Source organism: Mustela nivalis (genome assembly GCF_964662115.1).
Source record: "Mustela nivalis genome assembly, chromosome: 6".
NCBI lineage: Eukaryota > Metazoa > Chordata > Mammalia > Carnivora > Mustelidae > Mustela > Mustela nivalis.
This window is the reverse complement of record NC_139025.1, coordinates 4,090,421-4,109,307: the sequence shown is the minus strand read 5'-3', so window position 1 is coordinate 4,109,307 and position 18,887 is coordinate 4,090,421. Positions and strand designations below refer to the sequence as shown.

Genomic DNA, 18,887 nt, shown 5'->3' with positions numbered 1-18,887 from the left:
TAACTTTTGTTAAAAAAAAAAAAAAAAAGGAAAGAAAGAAAAGTATACCCCCAGTATCCAGCAGAACGGCCTCCCAACAGTGTCCATGTCCCTAGAAATTGTGAATGTTAGGCTGCATGACAAGAGGGAATTAAGACAGCAGAAGGAAATGTTAAGGTTGCCAATGAGCTGACCTTAAAATAAGAAAATGATCCTAAACTTAGCAGGTAGGCCTTGTAGTGACAAGGTCCTTACAAGCAGCAGGAGGCGGCAGAGAGGACCGAGTCAGAGACTAGAAGATGTGGAAGGGCTGTAAGTCTAGGAACGCATGTGGCCTCTAGAAGCTGGAAAAGGCCCAGAAACAGACTCTCCTCCAGAGTCTCCAGAAGGCACACAGGCCTGCCAACAACTTGATTTTAGCCCAGTGAGACCCTTTTCACACTTCTGACCTCTAGAACTCTAATATAATAAATTTGTGTTTTTTTAAGCCATTGACTTTGAGACAATTTATTACAACTCATCTACACACAGAAGGAACTGGAAGGAACATAAGAAAGCGCCAACAGTGGTCACCTCAGGGGAGGAAATCTAGATGACTGGGGACAGGAGCTGAGAGGAGCCCCACTTTTCCCCATATGACCATCCGTGCTCTTTTAAAGTTATACTTTGTACTGGTATTGCTTTTCAAAGAAATAATCAATTAAAAAAATTTAAGGGAAAATGTGATGTTTCTCTCATGGTTCCTTTAAGGAAAATGGATTATGAAATTAAAAACTAAGCATTTTGTTTAATACCATCTTAAAGCAAATGGCAATCCGTGAAATAAAAATAATTTATGAGAAAATTTAAAATAACAAAACGTAAGATACCCCTTCACACCCACTAGAACAGCTAGAATGAAAACGTAAGCTAACAAGTGTTGGCGAGGGTGTGGAGAAGGGGGGCCCAGGGCTGGTGGGAGTGGAAAATGGTGTGGCCACTGTGCAAAACTGTTCAGCAATTCTTCACGATGTGAAACAGAGTCACTCTGTGACCCACCAATTCTACTTCTAAGAATATACTCAAGAGAAATGGTCATTTACATCCAAATAATAACCCGTTCACAAATGTTCACAGAAGCATTATTCCTAGCAGCCGAAGGAGAAGCAACCCAAATGTCCACCAGCTAATGAACGGATCGACAAAGCATGGTCTACCCACAAAGGGAAGTATTATGCAGCCATAGGAGGAATGACATCCTGACACAAGCTACATCATGCATGAACCTTAAAAACATTATGAGAGAAGCCAGACACAAAAAGCTATTTATATGGAATGGTCTGCAGAGGCAAATCCATATGCACAAGGAGTAGATTAGGGGTTCCTGGGTTGAAGGGTGGTGGGGAATGGGGAGTGACTGCTAAAGGGGACGGATGCCTCCGGGGGACAAGGAAAACGCTATCAGAGAATTGCACGATGGCTGTTGGACAACTCAGTAAAAATACCTAAAATCACTGAATTGTACATTTCAAATGGGTGAACTTTATAGTATGTAAATTATATCTCAATAAAGATATTCAAACAAACAAACAAAAAAGATATTCAAACAGACAAATTTTTGGCATGGAAAGTCAGAACACTGGTTACCCTTGGGAGGTGGTGTCACTGGAACGGACCCAAGGGGACTCCCAGGATCCTGGTAGTGCGGTAGTTACTGGTAGTAACACGGGCGTGTTCACTTTATGTATAAGTGGACCCACAGTTAAACCTGTGTTGTTCAAAGGTCACCTTAGTCCTGCCATTATATAACACCAAGACAGAAACAAACAACCAGAAAAACAAGGCAAGTTTCGGGCAACAGGGTATTATTATTTTAAGACTATTCCCTTAGGAGTCGTGATCCCAAGGTCCTGGGGTTGAGCCCCAAGGCGGGCTCCCCTAACTCAGTGAGGAGTCTGCTTCTCCCCTCCCTCTGCTCCTCCTTCTGCTTCTCCCCCCACCTCCCCGCTCATGTTCTCTCTGTCTCTATCTCTGTCCTCTAGACTTTGCTACATGAACCTTTTTCCTTCTTCATCTTGCTGTATGTCCTCTCACTGTAGTAAATCATAGCTCTGAGTAAAACCAGATCCTGAGTCCTGTGAGTCATCCTAGCAAATCACAGAAACTAGGGGTGGTCTTGGGAACCCTCTTCCCCAACGCTATTTATTCACACTTCAGGCTAAATAAGTCAAACATCCTGGAGGTATGACCACCTCCTGTGGATGTCAAGCAAGATTTATTTGGCATCTGCTACGCACCAGGCACGGTGCCACGTGCTGCGGACACAGAGATCAGTAAGACATAACCCTCACCTGGAAGACTTACAGTATGTTCCTCATGTCCCTCATGTTGGGTCCTTTTCTTCAATAAAAGAGAGGGAGGGCCACACACTTGTGTGTAGATAATATTAAGGTCAGATTAGGGACATCTGGTGGTGCAGTCAAGCATCCAACTCTTGGTTTTGGCTCATCTTGTGATCTCAGGTTTGTGGGATCGCGCCCATGTCGGGCTCTGCACTTAGCGTGGAGCTTGCTTCAGATTCTCTCTCCCTGTCCCCCTCCTGCTTGTGTGCTATCTAAAATAAATAAAATCTTTAAACAATAAAAAATAAAGGTCAACCTAGTAAGCGCCCGTGTATATTATTGAGCACGTGGTGCTTTAGATTCTAATCTGTGGGACCCACCTAGTGGGCCTTAAAACAGATGTTTTTCCCTCATTCTGAAGGCACCGGCTCCTCTGTTACGGAAAGGCTCATGTTCCACTTCGCAATTCTCCCAGGAAGGCCCGAAACCCCTTAAAGGGGAAGGTCTACAATCTGTTCTCTTTGTGCCCTGTGCACTCAACAAATGAATCCGAGAAAATGCCTGGTCATGTGCCTTATTCTAATATTCCTATAGTCCCCCGGACACATAGGGTGGGAGGAACACCACTGACAAGGGAATCACAAAATTATGACTATTGACCAGCGGGCAACCAATCCTTTTCTATTCATCCCCATCTTTACACTGAGTATCCCCAGGGCGCGCAGGTGACGCACTTGCTTAAGCATCAGATACGTGGTTTCGGCTCAGGTCCTGATTTCAGGGTTGTGGGATCCAGCCTCAGGCAAGGCTCTGCACTCAGCAGCGTCCGCTAAAGTTTCTCTCTTCCTCTCCCTCTGCCTCTCACATCTCCCCACCTCACCCACGCATGTGTGCGTCCTCACATTCAAAACAAATGAATCTTTAAATATTGGGTATCTCCAATCCCATTGAGAGGGACCTCTTGTCTCTTAGATACTTCCTTTCCCAAGTCAGACCATCCATATAAATGCAACAGTGAGATGAAGAGGATGAGGAGGATAAAGTGGCCAGAAGACTCCTTAAATTATCTTCTAGAAGTTTTATAGTCCTTCAATAAGCTGTATTTTAGGATATGTTTTTCCCAATCACATGCCAAGAAAGGATGCATAAGGTAAATTCAGCCTTACCCACAGGCAGATCCCCGGAAACATAAAAAACAAACAAAACCAAGTTAGGTGATCATAGCTACCATTGCTGTGCTGTTACCATATGTTAAGCACCATTCTTTTTTCATTCTCACAATCCCTGTTTTTTTTTTTTTTTAATTTCTTTTCAGTGTTCCAGAATTCACTGTTTATGCACCACACTCGGTGCTCCATGCAATACATGCCCTCCACAATACCCACCACCAGGCTCACCCAACCCCTAATCCCCCCCTGCCCTCCAAAGCCCTTAGTTTGTTTCTCAGAGTCCGCAGTCTCTCATGGTTCATGTCCCCCTCTGATTTCCCCTAACTCCCTTCTCCTCTCCATCTCCCGATGTCCTCCATGTTATTCCTTATGCTCCACAAGTAAGTGAAACCATATGATAATTGACTCTCTCTGCTTGATTCATTTCACTCAGCATAATCTCCTCCAGTCCCATCCATGTTGATACAAAAGTTGGGTATTCACCCTTTCTGATGGAGGCACAATACTCCATTGTATATATGGACCACATCTTCCTTATCCATTTGTCCGCTGAAGGGCATCTCGGTTCTTTCCAGAGTTTGGCTATTGTGGCCATTGCTGCTATGAACATTCAGGTACAGATGGACCTTGTTTTCACTACATCTATATCTTTGGGGTAAATACCCAGTGGTGTAATTACAGGGTCACAGGGAAGCTCTATTGAGTCTCCACACTGTTCTCCAAAGTGGCTGCACCAACTTGCATTCCCAGCAACAGTGTAAGAGGGTTCCCCTTTCTCCACATCCTCTCCAACACAAGCACCATTTTTAAAAATAAACTTTTAACCTTAGAATAGTCTTAGATTTACAGAAAAATCCACAGATAATATAGAAATCCCCATATACCTCATATCCAGTTTCACCTACTGTTTTTTAAAGATTTTATTTATTTATTTGACAGAGAGAGAGAGATCACAAGTGGACAGAGAGGCAGGCAGGGGGGTGGGGAGCAGGCTCCCTGCCGAGCAGAGAGCCCGATGCAGGGCTTGATCCCAGGATCCTGAGATCTTGACCTGAGCCGAAGGCAGAGGCTTAACCCATTGAGCCCCCCAGGTGCCCCTCACCTACTATTAACAGCTTACATTTGTCATAAATGAGCCCATACTGATACATTATTTCTTTTAAAGATTTTATTTTTTAAGCAATCTCTACACCCAACGTGGAACTCAAACTTCCAACCCCGAGATTAAGAGTCGCACCCTTTATCGACTGAGACAGCTAGGGGTCCTCGACACATTAACTAAAGTTGATGCTTTATTCAGATCACTCAGTTTTTACCCAGTATCCTCTTCTGTCCCAGGACCCCATCTAGGCCACTGCTTCACAGCTAGTCATCCTACACCCTTAGCCCCTCATGGCTGCGGCAGTTCCGCAGACCTTCCTTGGGTTTGTGACATGGACAGTTTTGAAGTCAATGGTCGGGTATTTTCTAAGATGTCCTTGTACTGGAATCTGTCATCATCTTCCTCATTAGACTCAGGCTATGGGTTTGGGGAAGAAGACCAGAGTACTGTGGTGCCATATTGGCACATCATATCGAGGCCCATGTCATCAGCGTGGCTTGTCACCATTGACATTGACCTCAATCAACAGGCTGAGGTCTTGTCAGTTTTCTCCCCTGTAAAGTGACTTTTTCCCTCCCCCCTTCTATACTGTACTCTTTGGGAAAATTTACCACACATATTCTGCACTTTGAGTGGGAAATAATATTCCTGTGAGGACAGAGCATCCATTTAAATTATTTGGAATTCCTTTTTTTTTTAAACATTTTATTTACTCATTTGACACAGAGAGAGAGATCACAAGTAGGCAGAGAGGCAGACAGAGAGAGAGGGGAAAGCAGGCTCCCCGCTGAGCAGAGAGCCCGATCAGGGCCTCGATCCCAGGACCGAGACCATGACCTGAGCCGAAGGCAGAGGCTTAACCCACGAGCCACCCAGGCGCCCCTTTGGAATTCTTCTATATAAATAAACTTCTCTATACGAGAAGTTTGTCTATTCTAATTAATCATTTATATTATATGAACCCATAGATATTTATTTTATGCTTTGGGATTATCCAATACTATTTTATTTTGCTGCTTAAATTGTTCCAGGTTTGGCCACTGGGAGCTCATTCACAATTGTTCCTGTGTCCCTCTGACATGCCCCATCAATAAAGGGTTTGTTTTTGAGTATTTTCTTACTTCCTGGTACTACAGAATCCTGTGTATTTCCTGTCTCAGTCTGAGGATCAGCCATTTCTCCAAGATGCCTTTTATAAGAGAATGGTGTTTATTAAACACCAAGCTCTGAGTACTAGGAGTCAGGCACCATTTTACACTTAATCATTTCAACAATCCCACCCAACAGGGTACCCCATCAGCCCTATCTTACAAATTAGGTTAAGCAGCCTGCTCGAGGTCACATCAATAAACAGCAGGGCAGGGCTTTAAAAGCAGGCAGTCTGACTGGAGAAGCCGTTTCCCGCCTACACTACCGCTGCTGTCCCCCAGGAGCAGAACACTGCCAAGAGGATGCGGGTGAAGTCACGCTGATGCACTTACTGGAGCACTCACCTTGGCAACAGATCCTTTTCAAAAGCTAACAAGGTCCCGAAAGGCAGAATTTGGGAACCCTGCTGCCAACGATATAGGGACACATCCTCTGGGGTGAGGAACAGTGAACACACAAACTCCAGTTGCTGGTGGCTGACCCCTCATCATCAATGACCTGAGTACTGCTTGGTCTCTCCTGCTCTGCTAACTTTCAGACTTCTGGTACCGCCAGTCCCTCCGGCGAGCTGGTCACTCAGTATTCCCTGATGTCGCCTACGCTGAGCTGTAACTTCGTGCCTTTTACAACATGAGAGGGTGGTTTAACCAAGTGGGAACAACCAGCTCTTAAAACTTGTGAAAGCACCTCCACTAGAATGGCTAAAATTAAAACACTGAAAATGCCAAGAGCTAGTGAAGATGCAGACTCAGCAGATCTCTCATACATGGATAATGGGGACAGAAAATGGTAGAGGCGCTTTAGAAACCAGCCTGGAGGTTTCTTATCAAGCAAAGTATCCACTTACTGTACAAACCAGCTTAAATACCTAACATCAAGGAATGATCTAATAATAGTTTCAACCACAAGCTGAAATATTATGTAGCCATTAAAATTATTCTTTCAGGGCACCTGGCTCAGTGGGTTAAGCCTTTGCCTTCAGCTCGTGTCATGATCCCAGGGCCCTGGGATCAAGCCCTGCATTGGGCTCTCTGCTCAGCAGGGAGCCTGCTTCCTCCTCTCCCTCTCTCTGCCTGCCTCTCTGCCTGCTTGTGATCTCTGTCTGTCAAATAAATAAATAAAATCTTTAAAAAAAAATCATTCTTTCAAATAATATGTAATGATATAGGAAAATGTTCACCTATAATTTAAGTGAGAAAAAGATGGTAACAATCACACAAATACACATACACGCAAGAAAGGGAATGGGTATAAATACATAAAATACTTTCTTTTTTTAAAGATTTATTGACTTATTTTAAAGCAAGAGCACAAGCTCTTGGGAGGGACAGAGGGAGAGGGAGAGAGAAACAAGTGGACCCCACGCTAAGTGCAGAGCCTGACATAGGGCTCAGCCCCAGGACCCTGAGATCATGACCTGAGCTGAAACCAAGAGTCGGACACTTAACTGACTGAGCTACCCAGGTGCCCCCATAAAATATTTTTTAAAGATTTATTTATTTATTTGAGAGGGAGAGAGAATGAGCACATGGGGGTGAGGGAGGGGCAGAGGGAGAGAGAGAATCTCAAGCAGGCTCCTCACTAAGCACGGAGCCTGATGTGGGGCTTGATCTCATGATCCTGAGATCATGACAAGCAGAAATCAAGAGTTAGACGCTTAACGAACTGAGTCACCCAGGAGCTCAAAATATGTAAAATACCTTAAAGTATCTATGTCTGGGTGGGACTAGCAATGACTTTAGTCCTCCTCATTATTCTTTTCTATATTTTTCAATGTTCACAACGAATAAACATTACCTTAAATGTGTGTGGGTATGGACGTTATCAGGAGGTTTAAGAAATCAGTTAACATGTGGGCTAATCACCAACAGAAACATGAGCTCAAAATGAACTGTCTAGATACTATAACAGCAGTTTAAAGGGAGACAGACATAAGTTCATGGGAGGGATGAAAGGCAGTTACTGAAAGCTGGGCTATGGACTGAGGAATTCAGTTTGAGAAGAGAAGAGAAATTTTATTTTATTTTTTTAAAGAATTTTTATTTATTTATTTATTTGACAGAGAGAGAGAGAGAACACAAGTAGATAGAGTAGCAGGCAGAGGGAGAGGGAGAAGCAGGCTCCCCGCTAAGCCAGAAGCCAAATGTGGGACTCGATCCCAGGACCCCAGGAACATGACCTAAGCCAAAGGCAGATGCTTAATCAACTGAGCCACCCAGGCGCCTGGAGAAGAGAAATTTCACACAATACATCCTAATTTGTGTTTCATCACAGACAGGCAGACTTACTTAAAAAACAACCAAAACCACACCAGTCAACCATACACTTCGAAGTGGTTTAAGTAGATACTCCCCATGCGTGCCAGCATCCCTGGCCGGCTCCAGACCATCATAACCAGCAAGTGATTAACCCAGCTGGGGCTCTGGAAATGGCCATGGTGGATAAAGGAGCACTTATTTCCCTAACGACTCTTTCAATAGGCAGAAGGGCTGGGTATAAAACAAGAATGAAAGTTAGGGGAGAGAAAAAGAGGAAACACCCTTATGAAAAAACACCTAGGAAAATAACTTCCTATTCTCTCCAACAGGATCTAGCATATTTTCACACGCCTTTAAAGTCAGATGAGGAACATTAAGAATTACACTAAGCACAACACACAGCTAAGAAGGGTACAGAACTGTGCTAGTGAAAAACAAATCAAAACAAAAATCCTGCCCCACATTATGGGGAATAGACAAAATAAAGAGTCACCCCCCCCAAAAAAAACCCAAACCCACACAGACTCAAGGACAAACAGGAGTTAAATAATATAGCTGTATGAAAGGGTAGAAAGAGGAAGGTAAACAAGACTCTTTGCATTACTTAATAGTCTATTCATTTTTAATAAACCAAGTCTTCTTCAAGTGGAATTTAAGCCCTATTTAATGCATGAAAATGGAGGTCAAATTCACTTTTTGTGAAAAGGAACACTTGTAATGCCCAAATCCAAACATTTGTATTTGAGGACTGCTTCTAAAGATCTTAACCAAAGGTATCGTGCCTCTGCTCAGTTCATGGATGGAGCCCCAGCTCAGCAGGGAGCCTGCCTCTCCCTCTGACCCTCCCCCTGCTTGTGCTTTCTCTCTCTTTCTCTCTCTCTCCCTCTCTCCCTGCCCCCCCAAATAAATAAAATTTTTTAAAAAGATCTTAATCTAGGCAGGTGATAGGCATAAACTATGGGACTTCACCAGTGGAGGGATGAAAAGAATTGGGGAGGTTAATTACGGAGGACACTCTCAACCAGAGTTAGGAGGAAGAGGATTCAGGCTCTAATCTCAATTCTCTTTAAGAAACTAAATAATTCAAACCAAATTGCTAAAACAAGGTCGGGGCACCTGGGTGGCTCAGTTGGTTAAATGTCTGCCTTGGGTTCAGGTCATGTTCCCTTGGGTCCTGGGGTCGAGTCCCACACCTGGCTCCTTGCTCAGTGGGGAGCCTGCTTCTCTCTCTCCCTCTGCCTGGTACTGCACCTGCTTGTGCTCTCTCTCTCTCTCATTATCTCCTTCTCTGTCAAACAAATAAAATCTTTTTTTTTTTAAGATTTTTTTAAAAGATTTTATTTATTTATTTGAGAGAGAGAGACAGTGAGAGCATGAGCGAGGAGAAGGTCAGAGGGAGAAGCAGACTCCCCGTGGAGCTGGGAGCCTGATTAGGGATTCGATCCCGGGACTCTGGGATCATGACATGAGCCAAAGGCAGTTGTCCAAACAACTGAGCCACCCAGGCGTCCCCAAACAAATAAAATCTTAAATAAATAAAATAAATAAAACAAGGTCAAGAACCTTCGATGAAGATGGCTGTACCCAATTAATTACTTGGTGTAGGGAGGAAAATTGTGACCCAAATTACCAAACATCATGAAACACAAAAGGACATAGAGTTATTCATAACTGACAAAAATTTTTCATTTAAATTACATGCTTTGGGATGCCTGGGTGGCTCAGTTGGTTAGGCGGCTGGCTTTGGCTCAGGTCATGATCCCAGGGTCCTGGGATGGAGTCCCACATTGGGCTCCTTGCTCAGCGGGGAGCCTGCTTCTTTCTCTGCCTCTGCTGCCGCTCGCTCTGCCTGCTTGTGTTCTCTTTCTCTCTCTCTCTGACAAATAAATAAATAAATAAAATCTTTTAAAAAAATTACATGCTTTAATGAAGTAAATCCACTGCTAGGAATGTTAACCCCTGATAAACGTGAAGAATAACTGAAAAAAAAAATCTATGTTCGAACACCTTTATTGAAGAATCCAGCAAGTTACAGTGCAACATATTTAATAGAATCCCATACAGTTTGGGGAATCTGTTTACAGGACAAATACATATTCATGCATAGACACACACACACACACACACCACACCTATGTATATATATATATATATATATATATACACACACACACACAGAATGTGCTCAGAAAATTTATGGGAGTACACGTAAGAAAATGTATCTATTTAAAAAGATTTTATTTATTTGAGAGAGAGAGAGAGAGCCAGAGCACACAATGGGGATCAGGGGGAGAAGCAGAGGGAAAGGGAGAGAGAGGATCTCAAGCCTTCCCCACGGACTGCAGAGTCTGATCTGGGCCTCAGTCCCACAACCCAGCGATGGTGACCCTAGCCAAAACTGAGAGTCAGACGCTTAACTGACTGAGCCACCCAGGCACCCCACATCTGGGAAAATGTTAACCAGGACTGGCCCTGTCAAGTAGGGGAGGGTCCTGAGACCCACTTAAAACCTGTCACTGTTTCAATTTATCACAAAGCCAGTATTACTTTTACTTAATTTTGTTTTAATATAAAGAGAAAAAGCTGCTAGTTGATGCATCTATTTATAAAAACCAAAGGTGAGATGCACACTAGGGAGAAAGAATAAAACAAGATTATTTGCAGTACCTTGCGACTCTGAGTCTATAAAAAATGCATTTATGAGACACACAAAGTTTAAACCTCTGCAGTGACAACACATAATTTAAAAAATTCTCTGTGATATAATTGGAAACTGTGATGCCTTCAGAATGTGTAGGACTTTTTCTCTTTTTATAGGTATGTTTTGAGTAATGCATTAAAAAGTTCAGACAGTAAAAAAGTTGGCACTCCCACTGGGTTAGATAAGGGTAGATTTTTTTCCAAAGCAGGGATCTGTCTTTCTTTCCCCTTTTATTCCCCACCTTCCATCCACTGGGATAGCAAATAATAATTCACTTATAATTTACCACTTAACCAGACGCTAGGTAGGCTATGAGCTTTACACAGTTGCTCATTTAATCTTTGACACACTCCTATAAAATAGGTATTATTATGCCCGTTCCTTTTTTTTTTTTTTTTTGAGAGGGAGAGGGAGAGAGGGAGAGAGAGAATCTTAAGCAGGATCCATTACGCACGGTGCGGAGTCCGAGACGCGGCTCCATCCCACGACTCTGAGACCGTGATCTGAGCCAAAATCAAGAGTTGGACACTTAACTGACTGAGCCACCCAAGTGCCCTGGAAGATTTTACTTTCGCAAGAGGGCAGCTGCTAGATATCCCAGCCCACACACTCATCTTAGAATGATGCCACTCCCCCATCAAGAGGTGGGACCCGCGTTCTCTACCCTCCAACCCGGGGGGATGCGAGGTCAGAGAAGGTAACGCTGCTTCCATCTCCCACCTTGGAATGCTGATCCTCAGAACCCAACTGCCACCCTGGGAGGAAGGCCGAGCCATGAGGAAACAGTAGTGTTCTGGCTGACAGGACAGGCCACGGTCCCAGTGGGCAGCCAGCATCAATCGCCAGGCATGTGAGTGAGAAAGGTTTTGGGTTTTTTTTATTGACAGGGAGACAGTGAGAGAGGGAACACAGGAAGGGGGAGTGGGAGAGGGAGAAGCAGGCCTCCCGCTGAGCAGGGAGCCCGATGCGGGGCTCGATCCCAGGACCCTGAATTCATGACCTGAGCTAAAGGCAGACACTTAACCAACAGAGCGACCCAGGTGCCCAAGAAACTTATGGGAGGACTCCAGCCCAGCCAGAATCTGACTGCGAGTGTATGAGAGACTCTAGGTGAAGCCTGCCTAGTTGAATCCAGGCTACCCAGAACCTTGAGAGAGATTAAGATGTTATGTTAAGCCACTACGTTGGGGGTGATTTGTCGGGAAACAATAAATAACCAGAAAACCAGTTTAAGAAAGGTCAGTATCCTGCAGGAGGTTGCCATGTCTGCCTGGCTTTAAAGCCCATGCTCTCAACAGCTCACTGAGTTTCTCCCTCCTCCCGACAACTGCCTATGATGCAAAACAAAAGGGAGAAGGGATCAATGATTAACACGTCCCTAAACACGGGGCAATGTCTAGAAAATAAAGTAGAACATACACCTAGAAAACCATAAGATAAAGGCCAGCATGATAAGCTGATATATCTGCCCCCACTCTTTGACCCCAAGCTAGGAATCCATTTTCCCCATTACTCGCTTTTTCTATTCATTCGATTTCCACGGCTCTGTCTCTGTGACCTCCTGTTCCGGAATATTTTCTCCACTGTTAAATATTTGCTAAACATTTAACTGATCAGTACTCACACCTGGGTGACAATAGTCCCCCCCCCCCCAATTCTCGGACTGTATTTTAGGGTAGAAGGCAGAATAAAGATGTAACACTAAACCAACTAATTGAAAACTACCAAAAGGGCCATCTAAAAGAACATATTGAATAATACCTACTAGATATATATATATACATATAAAACAATACCCAAAGGTTTAAAGGATACAAATAAAATGCAAGTACTTACATAAAATATTTGTTTATAATATGTATTGTATTTTGTTACAATATACAACATGCAGCGCTAACATTAGTGTTTAAAAGAGGGGAGGGGGCCCCTGGCTGGCTCAGTCAGCCGAGCACAAGACTCTTGATCTCGGGATTGTGAGTTTGAGCCCCTCGTTGGGTGTGGAGATTACTTAAAAAGAAAAATCTTTAAAAAATAAACACACAGGAGCACCTGGGTGGCTCAGTCATTAAGCATTTGCCTTCGGCTCCGGTCATGGTCCCAGGGTCCTGGGACTGAATCAAGTCCCACATGGGGCTCCCTACTCAGGGAAGAGTTTGCTTCTCCCTCTCCACTCCCCCTGCTTGTATTCCCTCTCTCGCTGTCTCTCTGTCAAGTAAATAAATAAATTCTTAAAAAAAATAAAAATAAAAGGGGGGTAAATACACATTTACATATGCTACTATGTAAATATATAGATACACATTTATATATACAAACATACAAATGTAAAAGAAAAACATACAAATGTAAAAGAAATTGTAAGAGTGGTTGCCTCTAGGAAAGGAGCAGGAAAGGTTTTGAGGCAAAGGTGAATAAATGGAATGATCAAATGATCAAACCTAACTTAAACAAAACTGAGACATGCTGACATCAGGCTGACATCAGACTCTAGATGGGACACACTGATAAGCACCCAACACCCCCTCTGACATAGTCCTGACCACAATATTTAAGCTAATCATAAGGAAACAATCAGACAAATCCAAATCGAAAGATACATGGCTTGAATTCTTTAAAAAAGTCAAGAAAGACACATAAGGCAGGACGCTGTGCCAGATTAAAGGAGACCAAAGAGATAAGACAACCAAATGCAATTTGTGATTTCTGATTGGATTCTGGAAAAATAAAAACACCTATAATGATATTACTGGGATAACTGGGAAAATTTGAAACATAGGCTGCATTTTGGACAACAATGCTATCCCAACACATTATTCATACTGTGATTATGTAGGAGAACGTCCTTGTTCTTAGCAGATACTTGCTGAAAGCGGTGAAAAGCACTGGTGTCCACTACTAACTCTCAAAAATTAGGCGGAAGTAAATACTGTATGCGATTTAGAGAGCGCAAGTGAGCAAGCACACAAACAAAAGCCAAAACGTGCATCTAAGTGAAAGGTTTATAAATATTCAGAGAATCCTTCTTGCAACTTTCATGTAGATTCAAAAATTTTCAAAATAAAGAGCTGGGAAGGAAAAAAGGAACAGCGTAAAAAAAAAATATGTGTCTACAAGTCCACGCTACAAGTAAAAGTGTAAAGCCTTTTGTAGACCTGTATTCTAACTACAGCTTTGGGTGCATTAGTGAAAAAGATAAACATGTAAGCAATATCTACCAAAAGAAAAGAAGAATGTCTTGTAAAGGGCGATTGAGATGAATTAATTATTTTAAATATCTTTGTTCCACAATGTGTGCCACAACCAATCACTAACTGATGCTGCGCATTCAAGGCAAATTTTACATTGTAACTGTATCTAATAAAATTTAATTTTTCCACGGGAGGGGGGGAATACTAGCCCATTCTAGTTGGATGCCTTTGAACTGCCCAATAGTCCACAGATCCAAGTAGAGGTAAATTTTGTACCCGTCACATATGTTCTAGGACGACCCTCTCCTTTCCCAACTTCCCAGCAACACTCACTTCACCAAAAGGTTGTCTCAAAATCCCTATAAAAATAGTTCCCATAAAAACACAGTGTTTTACTGGTTCCCATAAGAACGGCTTGATCCCCAAAACGAACAGCCCAGCTTTCCTCCCAGCTGTTCCCCGAACCGAGGTCAGGAAAATGCAGGAGGCCGCACAGTGACCGCTCACTACCTCACTGCCCAATGCCCAAGAATCTGGCTTTCACCCAGCATTTTAAAACAACAACAACAACACCCTCAAACTTGTACTGAACTCTGCGGGGGTGAGGGCGAGGAGAGGGACTCGGGAGGACGCTGGAGCCCCCCGCGCCCCCACATCCACCCCGAACCCCGTGGGCACCCTCTCCGGCCGCCCCGGGACGCTGGGAGTCCCCACCCGCGGCGGCCCCCCGGCCCCGGCCCTCCGAGTGGCCGCACAGGCGTGCCGGGGCCCCTGCAGCCCCTCCTGCCCCTCCTGCCCCCGCTCACTCTTCATCCTGGATACGGAGGCCGACGGCAAGCCGTTGCCGACACCGGACGGAGAAGAAAGGGCCGGAAAGGACGGCCGCCTGCTTCCACTCCTCTGAGGCAGGGTCCCGAGCTAGGACCTCCGCGCCGGCCCGCGACAGAAAGCGTTAGGCTACGGCCGCCATGTTGTGTCCCTGTCGCCCTAGCAACCGTCAGGTCCCGGACGCCTCGAGCTGCCGCCCGCGCGTGCGCGAGACGCCCGGCCGCGTCCCTCGGCCCCAGGCGTGCGCGTGCGCACTGCGACCCGCCTCCTCGGTCTGGTGCCTGAGCAACCGCCCCAGCCGCTTTCCCGGACGGCTCCCGGCCTTCGAGGAGTGCAGGGCGCCCTCCGGCATCGCTATCCCCGTCCGGCGTGCGAATTCAGCCATTTGAGACCTAATGCCAGAGCGACCGTGGAGCTTTAACTAGGCTGGGGACGCACTAGGTGACTGTCAGTCCGCACCCGCTCGTCTGCCCGCCTTTGAGCCCCCGCGTGGCTGTGTAAGACACCCGCAATCTAACTGTGGGCCTACGCGGAATCTTTCTCCAGAAACTCGGTGCCCACACACAGAGCATCTACACAGGAATCTCCTTGCCCCTGACACTTGCCTGGACACAGGATATCTGCTAAGATCCGGGGAAAGATCAAAACTTGACAACGTGCAATTTTTAATTCCTTCATGCTTCTCAGTCCCTCTCTCTTGTCCCTCCTTGAGGACATATTCTTCTCTGGAAGCCGGAAGCTTTCTCCTCTGGAAGCCACTGCAAGTGAGACCTGAATGCTTCCAATGGTGGCTCAGCCTTTCTTACCTGTCCCCTACTGTCCGGATCGCATCCTGGCCAGGGACAAAACACCTGCTCAGATGCGCTCCACCCTCAACCCTTCCTTCCTCCCTGTCCCCACGAGACACCTCGTGCACACCCTGCACACCCCTCCACCTTTTTCTACCCACCTCACCTCTTGCTGGACCCAGCCTCTTCCTTCCAGCCCCAGGGTGACCAAGTCTCCACAGTCGCCTGTCGTTTACAGGATAAGTCCCCATTTCTCACCCCATATACAATCTCCATCCACCTGAAATCTTCTGGCCCAACCCTTTGCCCATCCCATCGTCCTCTGACGTCTTCCTGTCCAAAATCATTTTGGTTTAGAAAGTTATTTTTCCTTCCTCAAATAATGTTTTTAATATATTTAATGTACATTTAATTATTTTGATAACTATAAATTATAATTTTATAAATATATTACTTATTTAAATTATTGTATAAAATATATATTTAATGTTTCGACTATCATGTTTAATATATAATGATATGTAAAATACAGTATGATGTATTATGTTATTTTATAAATTTGGTGGCTATTCTGTGTCATGGTTGCACCATTCCCTATTTAATTGCTCCCCTACTGATGGATATCCAGGTTGTTTCCAATAGTTTGGTCTTTCAAACATTGCTGCGGTGATCAACCCTGTACATACATTATTTCCCGTATGTCCAAGTGTACCTAGAAGAGAAATTCCTAAAGTGGTGTTTCCAAATCACAACTATCTACTTTGACATTTTGGCTTCTTTTTGAAAATGGAGTCAAACTCCTATAACATAGAATTAACCATTTTAAAGAGTGACATTTAGTACATTCACAGTGTTGTGTAACCATGACCTCTGTCTAGTTCCAAAATAGCTCCGTCACCCCAGAAAGAAGCCCTGTAACCATTAAGCAGTCTCAAAAACATGATGCTAAGGGAAAGAAGCCAGACACTAAAAGTCACATGTGTTTAAAATGATTCCATTTATTGGAAAAGTCGAGAATGGGCAAATCTGTAGAGTCAGCGAGTGGATTAGTGGCTGCCAGGGGCTAGGGGGTGGGGAGAAGGAGGAGTGATGGTTCCTGAGGACAGGATTTTTTGGTATTTTGGTGTTTTTTTCTGGTGATGACATTGTTCTGGAATTAGATTACCCTGGTGGTTACACAACTTTGTAAGTCTACCAATAATTACCGAATTGCACATATTAAATGGTTAAGTATAATTTGTGGATTTTATCTCAAATTGAAAAAGAAAAAACAACGTTGCTGGTATTTTGTTGACGGTGCTATCTTTTTGGCTCTGAAGAGCCACATGTAATCCCTGCAGACCGCTGGGATTTGATCTCTCCCTCCTTACCCCGTGTGGCCTTTCCTCTTATTTGGGGACTCTGTCACATTTCTCTTTCTCTTGTCTCTTCCACCTGTTGCTTCCACCCACTGGGGCTCTGAGCTCCCTGGGCGGCCCACCCGTCTCTCCCCCCGCGGCCGGCAGAGGGCGCGGCGGGACGGCCTCCGAGCACCTGCTAAACCCAGGAGCCGGCGAATGCCTCGGGCGGGGGAGCCCCAGCCCCGTGTTCCCGACGGCCCTGGGCCGAGGAATTTCCCGCTCGTTTTCATTGCGGGCAAGTTCACTGCGGCTCTTGGGAGTGAAATTGTACAAACCAGGTTGGCCACCATCCTGCAGAGGAGCTCGAGCCCGCCGCGGGTCGTCGGGCAAGCGGGGGCTGCCGGGCGTCCGCGCCCGCCGGGTGGCCCAGCCCGTCCCCCGGTGCGCAGCCTGCGCCTCCGTACCCGGAGGAAGAGGGACTCCAGAAAGGAAGAGCAAAGAAGACCTACGGGGGACCTTAGCAGGGGTCTGCGAAGGCGGAATCAGCGCCGATCTCGCCGACAGCGCTGGGTCTTAAGCTTTCCCAGCACCCAGATCGCCGGCCTTCGGGTCGTTGTGATTTGTGGACCCTCGAGTGCCCGCCAGACCCCCAGCGTTTCCGCGTCTGTAATTCTGGGGCGGGGCTCGAGAATTTGAGTCTCTAAGAGGATCGGAAGTGACCCTATTCTGAGAACCGTTGGTCTAGATCATTCCTTCCTCTTTATTTAATTCTAAACAGACTAGGAAACTTCAAAGAGGTTAAAAAAAAAAAAAAAAAAAGAAGAAGAAGAAGAAGCTTGTGAATTGGAACCTCCGGCACCTTAGAGCTCCGCTCCTGAAACTGCTCCAATACTACCTAACTACAGCCGCTCAGGCTTTCTGATTCATTTTAAACTGTTCCTCGGACAGTCCATCCGGATCCTCGCGTTAACTTTTCCCTCTTTTCCAATATCAAGAAGTTCAGCCACAAGGCCATGGTTAACAGATATGTGCCATGCTGCTGAGCCTCTGGAAATAGGAAGAAGTTAGGAAGAAAAATTAGAGATGACGAATTTCAAGCGGGTTAACAGTGGGAAGGTGAGCACAGGCCAACCAACCTAAAGACTGGTTCTACTATCTACTAAAGATAGTAGAAATTGCGTTCATTTTGGAAGATAATAAACATGTCTCGAAGAACAGACACTAAGCTCACAGGGGTATGAGATAACAAGGAGGGAGCAGAACATTAGCCATTCAGATTAACATGAAGCTCCATAAATGCGATCATGGTGTACTGTGTAATGTGGGTGCAAAAATAGCTCAACTTAAAGGCGTTCAGAACAACAGATGTTAAGTTTAAGAAAAGGTTTGTTAAAGGAGCATAGAAGAATTAAAATTCAGCTGTTAAAGTGATAGACTCACACCAGGTGACCCCAGGCAAATCCCCGGGAGCACTGTCTTCTCACTTCTGTGAAATGGGGCTAACAGTACCCCCTCCAAAGGGTGTTCATGCAGATGAAATCAGATGTCTGTGACACGCTTTACAATACCGCTTGATTTTGCCCAGATGCTCAGTAAATGTTGTTGACTGATCAAGCAGCATCATCCATTGGCACCGGCTGTTAGTTACCTGCCATGTGATTCGGGCCCATCCTCTCAGGAAACAAACCTTGAGTTCTGACAAGGGCAAGCCTGATTTTCAATGATTATTGAGCATGCAGGACAAACGTTAACCCTTGATAGGGAAGAATTAAGCAGGCGGACTGACAGGTTGTAGAGGCCATGTGGCCTGTTGTGGGAGACCCAGAGAGGCCTTTGCCAAGATCACCCATTTGCTACGGGCTGTCCTGGGCCCAGACCCAAACTTTGCAGCTTCCAACTCCCTATGCTTCTGCGGCTTTCTTACATCTAAAAGAGACCTTTGTAAAAGCCTTACAATTAATGTACATACCTTAAGGAAGGACACTTAATTTTTTTTAAAGATTTAATTTTTGAGTTATCACCATACCCCACATGGGCTCCAAACTCACAACCTTGAGATTAAGA

General features: G+C 45.0%; 1 protein-coding gene across 7 annotated transcripts in view; it reads right to left on the bottom strand.

The window, feature by feature from the left end:
* Nucleotides 1-14,902, bottom strand: part of MOK (MOK protein kinase) — a 50,546-nt gene extending 35,644 nt beyond the window's left edge. For 2 of the 7 annotated variants that reach the window (XM_082737514.1, XM_082737515.1), the window contains exon 1: nt 14,674-14,895. In XM_082737514.1, the coding sequence (XP_082593640.1) occupies nt 14,674-14,680 (7 nt within the window). In that variant the 5' untranslated portion in view covers nt 14,681-14,895. Of the gene's footprint in view, nt 1-14,673 lie in introns of all 7 variants that reach the window. The other 5 variants (XM_082737520.1, XM_082737518.1, XM_082737517.1 and 2 more) reach the window with 5 other exon arrangements.
* Between the last annotated feature and the right edge of the window lie 3,985 nt (nt 14,903-18,887).